At 47.8% G+C, this 5,338-nt stretch overlaps 1 protein-coding gene and 1 long non-coding RNA gene across 2 annotated transcripts; one reads left to right on the top strand and one right to left on the bottom strand.

Moving 5' to 3' along the window:
* The first annotated feature begins 2,573 nt into the window (after positions 1–2,573).
* Positions 2,574–3,644, top strand: LOC127317015 (uncharacterized). Its single transcript, XR_007860764.2, has 3 exons — positions 2,574–2,680; positions 2,761–2,865; positions 2,967–3,644. It is a non-coding gene; the product is annotated as an uncharacterized lncRNA (long non-coding RNA).
* Positions 3,645–3,648: 4 nt separating this feature from the next.
* On the bottom strand, positions 3,649–4,530 carry LOC127317014 (cell number regulator 2). Its single transcript, XM_051347534.1, has 2 exons — positions 4,035–4,530; positions 3,649–3,939 (listed from the first exon to the last, which is right to left on the bottom strand). Exons 1-2 carry the CDS (start codon positions 4,441–4,443, stop codon positions 3,842–3,844), a joined length of 507 nt encoding a protein of 168 aa, XP_051203494.1. The 5' UTR covers positions 4,444–4,530; the 3' UTR covers positions 3,649–3,841.
* Between the last annotated feature and the right edge of the window lie 808 nt (positions 4,531–5,338).

Below are 5,338 nucleotides of genomic sequence, written 5' to 3'. Positions count from 1 at the left end.
TGATGTCTACGTTCCCCCTCCTTTCCTGTAGACAGTGTTGGGCCTCCAAGAGCAGAGGTTTGTAGAACAGCAGCAAGTTTTCCCTTAAGTGGATCACCCAAGGTTTATCGATCTCAGGGAGGAAGAGGTCAAAGATATCCCTCTCATGCAACCCTGCAACCACAAAGCAAGAAGTCTATTGTGTCCCCAACACACCTAATAGGTGTACTAGTTCGGCGAAGAGATAGTGAAATACAGGTGGTATGAATAAGTATGAGCAGTAGCAACGGTGCCAGAAAATAGCTTGCTGGCGTGTAGTTGATGGTGGTAGTATTGCAGCAGTAGTAACGCAGTAAAACAGTAAACAAGCAGCGATAGCAGTATTTAGGAACAAGGCCTAGGGATTACACTTTCACTAGTGGATACTCTCAACATTGATCACATAACAGAATAGATAAATGCATACTCTACACTTTTGTTGGATGATGATCACATTGCGTAGGATTACACGAACCCTCAATGCCGGAGTTAACAAGCTCCACAATTAATGTTCATATTTTAGTAACCTTATAGTGTAAGATAGATCAAAAGACTAAACCAAGTACTAACATAGCATGCACACTGTCACCTTCATGCATATGTAGGAGGAATAGATCACATCAATACTATCATAGCAATAGTTAACTTCGCAATCTACAAGAGATCATGATCATAGCATAAACCAAGTACTAACACGGATGCACACACTGTCACCATTACATCGTGCAGGAGGAATATAACTACTTTAATAACATCAGTAGAGTAGCACATAGAATAGTAGTGATACAAAACTCATATGAATCTCAATCATGTAAAGCAGCTCATGAGATTATTGTATTGAGGTACATGGGAGAGAGATGAACCACATAGCTACCGGTACAGCCCCGAGCCTCGATGGAGAACTACTCCCTCCTCATGGGAGCAGCAGCGGTGATGAAGATGGTGGTGGTGATGATGGAGAAGCCTTCCGGGGGCACTTCCCCGTCCCGGCGGCGTGCCGGAACAGAGACTCCTGTCCCCCAGATCTTGGCTTCGCGATGGCGGCGGCTCTGGAAGGTTTCTGTGGGTTTCGTCGAACGCATCAGGGTTTTCGATCCAGGGGCTTTATATAGGAGAAGAGGCGGCGCAGGAGGGTCGAAGGGGCGACGACACCATAGGGCGGCGCGTCCAGGGCCTGGGCCGCGCCGGCCTATGGTCTGGTGGCCCAGTGCCCCCCCTCTGGTCCTTCTCGGGTGTTCTGGATGCTTCCGGTGAAAATAGGAACTTGGGCGTTGATTTCATCTGATTCCGAGAATATTTCGTTACTAGGATTTCTGAAACCAAAAACAGCAAAAAACAGGAACTGGCACTTCGGCATCTTGTTAATAGGTTTGTTCCAATAAATGCACGAATATGACATAAAGTGTGCATAAAACATGTAGATAACATCAATAATGTGGCATGGAACGTAAGAAATTATCGATACGTCGGAGACGTATCACTCCCCTCACGCATGCCTGCGGCGTGTTCGACGAAATGCCGCGCTGCCGTGCGGAGGGTAGGCGCCGGCCAGGCCACCCCGCCCCTTCACCTCTACGACCAGCAGCAGCAGCTGGTCGCCAAGCTGCAGCCGGCTGGTGCCGCCGCGACACGGGCGCATCCCGCCGGAGCTGGGCGTGCCGGCGGGGCTGGGCGCGTCCGGCTCGGGCAGAACTACCTCAACGGCAGCATCCCCGGTGGCCTGCTCTACCTGCCGGCGGCTGAACCTGCTGGAGCTCTAATTAACTTGCTGACCGGCATCCCCGACGTGTGAAGGACAGGGGCGGCGGCCGGACCGCCGCGACATGGGCGCGGCAGTGAGCTGTGCTCGTTCCCGTGTCGTTAACCACCGTCTCTTTTACGGTGCTCGACCGACATGGACAGTCCGAGACGCGCTGGACGGCCCTATGCGTAGTTTGGTGCCCGTAGCGACGTGTCGACATACCAGCATGCTCTTCGGCGTCGCCGTGTAGGGCCGAGCGGGGTCTTTGCTGCCGCTCTCGTGCAGGGCGCGCACGTCGTCAGCGTGAGAGACAGAGGGAGGGGAATACTGATTTACTAGGTCGTTCTCTCTTTTTTCTCCGTTGTTGTCGCCGTCTGTGAGCTCGCGAGAGGAGGAGCTCCAAGTGTTAGGGTTAGGGTCGAGAAAAAGAGAGAAGAGCGAGAGGAGAATAGCGCCGAGTGTTAGGGTTAGGGTCCATAGCGGTGCCGAGTCCGTGGCAGTGCCGCCGCGACATAGAGTTAGGGTCAAGAAATAGGAGCACCAAGTATTAGGGTTAGGGTTTTTTGCTTTCTTCATTTCAATTGTTATCCATCTAGCAATGTGTTATATGATCATTACATGATGAATGAAATACAATTGCTTTCTTAATTTTGTAGTGACATTGAGGTATGGAGGACGGCACCTTCGTCTGAGATGAGGAGGGGGAAGAAGCGGTGCAGAAATTGATCTATGAGAGTGCCCGTGGTCCGGAACCCGACGATGGGTAATTTTAATTCTTATCGGTTTGTTTCGTTAATTTCCTGCTTTGAACTAATTGATGACTCTTTTATGCATTTTCTTTTGTCGAGCAGCGTATGGCAAACTTTCATCAAGGAAGATACGTCCCGTGAATGGACACCGAAGCTGCGATGGCGTGCGAAAGTAAGTAGTACTACCTAGGTCCACACACCTTTTAATTATCATAATTGAGTATTGTTTGATTGAATTATATTCTTATAAAGAAATGCCCGCAACAACCTCCGGGGACCGATCTCTGTGGATTCTTCGTTTGCGAGTACATCCGCAGAATTGTCAGCGAGAGAACGAATAATGAAAGAAATAAAGAGGTACAAAAACAATCTTCACAAATTTGTTTTGTTATCATAAGTTGTGCTGAGTTTCAGTAATAGTTGTTTCATGTATTCATTTGTATCTTATTCTTTTATAGTTGGCAAGAAAGCGGAACAAGCTCTCAATCGATGACCGCTTCATAGCAATAGGCGAGGAATTGGCGGGATTTTTCCTTCGGGACGTCATACCACCACTCGCAGAGTACCACTATGAATGAAGATGTACATGTTACATATATAGTTGACTCGAAGAGTACCACTATGCTACATGTAATAGACATATATAGAGTACGCCTCGGAGAGTACCACTATGCATGAAGATCGATCTTCATGCATAGTGCTACTTAATTTGCGATCTTATGCAATAACATGTGTGTTATATTATATGCACCAACTTGCTATGCATCATCTTGATCTTCATGTACTACCTAAACCCAAACGCGTTTCTGGTGCATCGACGCGATATGAAACAAACCGATATCCCTAAACCCCTCCAAAAACCCTAAAAAACCAATTCTCTGCCGCGGCAGAGATTTGGGCAAATTCCCTGCCGCGGGTGGGAACCTTTGGTACCGGTTCTTATTACCAACCGGTACCAAAGCTCCTTGGCCCTGAGCTCTCCTGGTGGCCCACGTGGAGGGCCTTTTATACCGGTTCGTAAGCAACCGGTACGAAAGGGGGGGGGGCCTTTAGTGCCGGATAATTAATACCGGTTGCTCAACCGGTACTAAAGCCCCTCTGGAACCGGTACTGATGAGAGATTTTCTACTAGTGTGAATGTTTAAGGATGAAAAATGGACTTTCTTGTTCCAAAATTAATCAACTCTCCTTGCATCCATGAGATGGAGGAAGCTTTGCGATTTAATTTACATTAGCAAAGACTATATGAATGTATGAATCCAACAGGTACGTAGGTAGCTATATATGTAAGCAAGCCATCTAGCACCGATTGTTGCATTAGATCGATGATGGATCAGCGGGTCATCCCATCTGCGTGCATGGCGGGCGGCGAGGTCGCAGCCGCGCCGCCGCGGCCCTGCTGCTGCTGGAGCTCCATGTTGGCGTGCCATCCTGCATGTATGAAGAACCATATATATTACTTGATTTGCTGCCACACATGCATGTGTCCTAGCTCCATGTAAATGAAAGGAAGGTAATTAACGAACCGATGTCCATGACGAAGCCTCGGTTCCTGAGCTCGCGGTACTCCTGGCAGATGGCGCATGGCTCGCAGAGGCAGTGGACGCAGCAGTCCGGGAAGGGGGTCTCCTGGAGGCCGTACTGCGCGCGCATCTTGGTGCGGTAAAAGCAGGAGTAGATCCACTGGAACTCCCACCCCGTGAGGATCCCAATCCCCATGTACAGCGCCCCGCTCGCGCCGCTCGACGTCGACCCACGGTCCACGATCTCCGCCAGCTGACCGAAGGTGATGCACGGGCACAGGCACGTTAGCCAGCAGCTCGCCGGGTCCTGCGTGCAGTCGAACAGCCCCGTCGACCAGGGGTTCACCTGCGGCGGCCCTTGAGGGTGGGACGGCGCCGCCGCCGGTGTTGGCTTCCCCTCGGCAGCGTCCATGGCTGCGCTAGAGGAACCGATTGGGCACGCAGATTAAGCGCGCGGGTGGAGCTAGCTACCTCTGGAAGGGCGTCAAGAATGGCTGCATGCCTGCATCGGTACAGGTGAGTACGTAGGCATGCATATATGTACCCTAAATCTAATCATAGCGTTAATTAGTCTATACTATTATTAGCTGAACTTGCTAAATTAAGTGCACGTGTTTCTTTTCTCCTATTGTTTAGTGATAAGGCCAATGAGAAATAATGTAGACAACTCTTTCCTACTACTTTCATATTGAGAAATATTATAGGGTGGTATCAAACGGAAAACCAAAACTGATCATGGGTGCATATGCACCTGGTATGTATAAAACATATTTCAAAAAGTAAAAAAATTTAGGAAAAAAATTTAGCATGTAGAGGGACATGTTCTATGTGTACACATAAAGTTACAGGTAAAACCAACAATTTTTGTACCATGTGTAAAAAAGACAAATAATGCCTCAAGAAATAGACTATTTTAACACCAAAAATTTGTCTTTTTAGTACAGGGCACAAAACATATCGGTTTTTGCTGAAACAACTTTGTGAACATGTAACATGTCAAGGTATACACGAGGCATTTTTGTTTTTATTTTTTTAACATTTGGAAATATGTTTAATATGCATTTCAAATAAAGGGTGCATATGCACCCGGGTGCAGAAACACCCTGTCCGGTATCAAATGGCGACCCTAGGTAGCCAGCCAGCGGTTAGTTCCGGACCAAACAAAAATTCATTCTTAGTTAATTTTTGAATTATAATGCAAATTATTTATGAAAAGTTTTGCATGTTTGTGGTAATGCAGACTATTATTAGCTGAACTTGTAAAATTAAGTGCACGTGTTTCTTTTCTCATATCGCTTCGCGATTAG

The sequence above is a fragment of the Lolium perenne genome, chromosome 7 (genome assembly GCF_019359855.2).
Source record: "Lolium perenne isolate Kyuss_39 chromosome 7, Kyuss_2.0, whole genome shotgun sequence".
Taxonomy (NCBI): domain Eukaryota; kingdom Viridiplantae; phylum Streptophyta; class Magnoliopsida; order Poales; family Poaceae; genus Lolium; species Lolium perenne.
This window is presented reverse-complemented; position numbering and strand designations above follow the sequence as displayed.

Excerpts from the sequence above, each read along its gene's own strand:
- LOC127317014 (XM_051347534.1), bottom strand. The coding sequence starts at position 4,443 with ATGGACGCTGCCGAGGGGAAGCCAACACCGGCGGCGGCGCCGTCCCAC. Across the intron at positions 3,940-4,034 it reads AGGCTTCGTCATGGACATCG|GATGGCACGCCAACATGGAG; the intron begins GTTCGTTAATTA and ends TCATACATGCAG.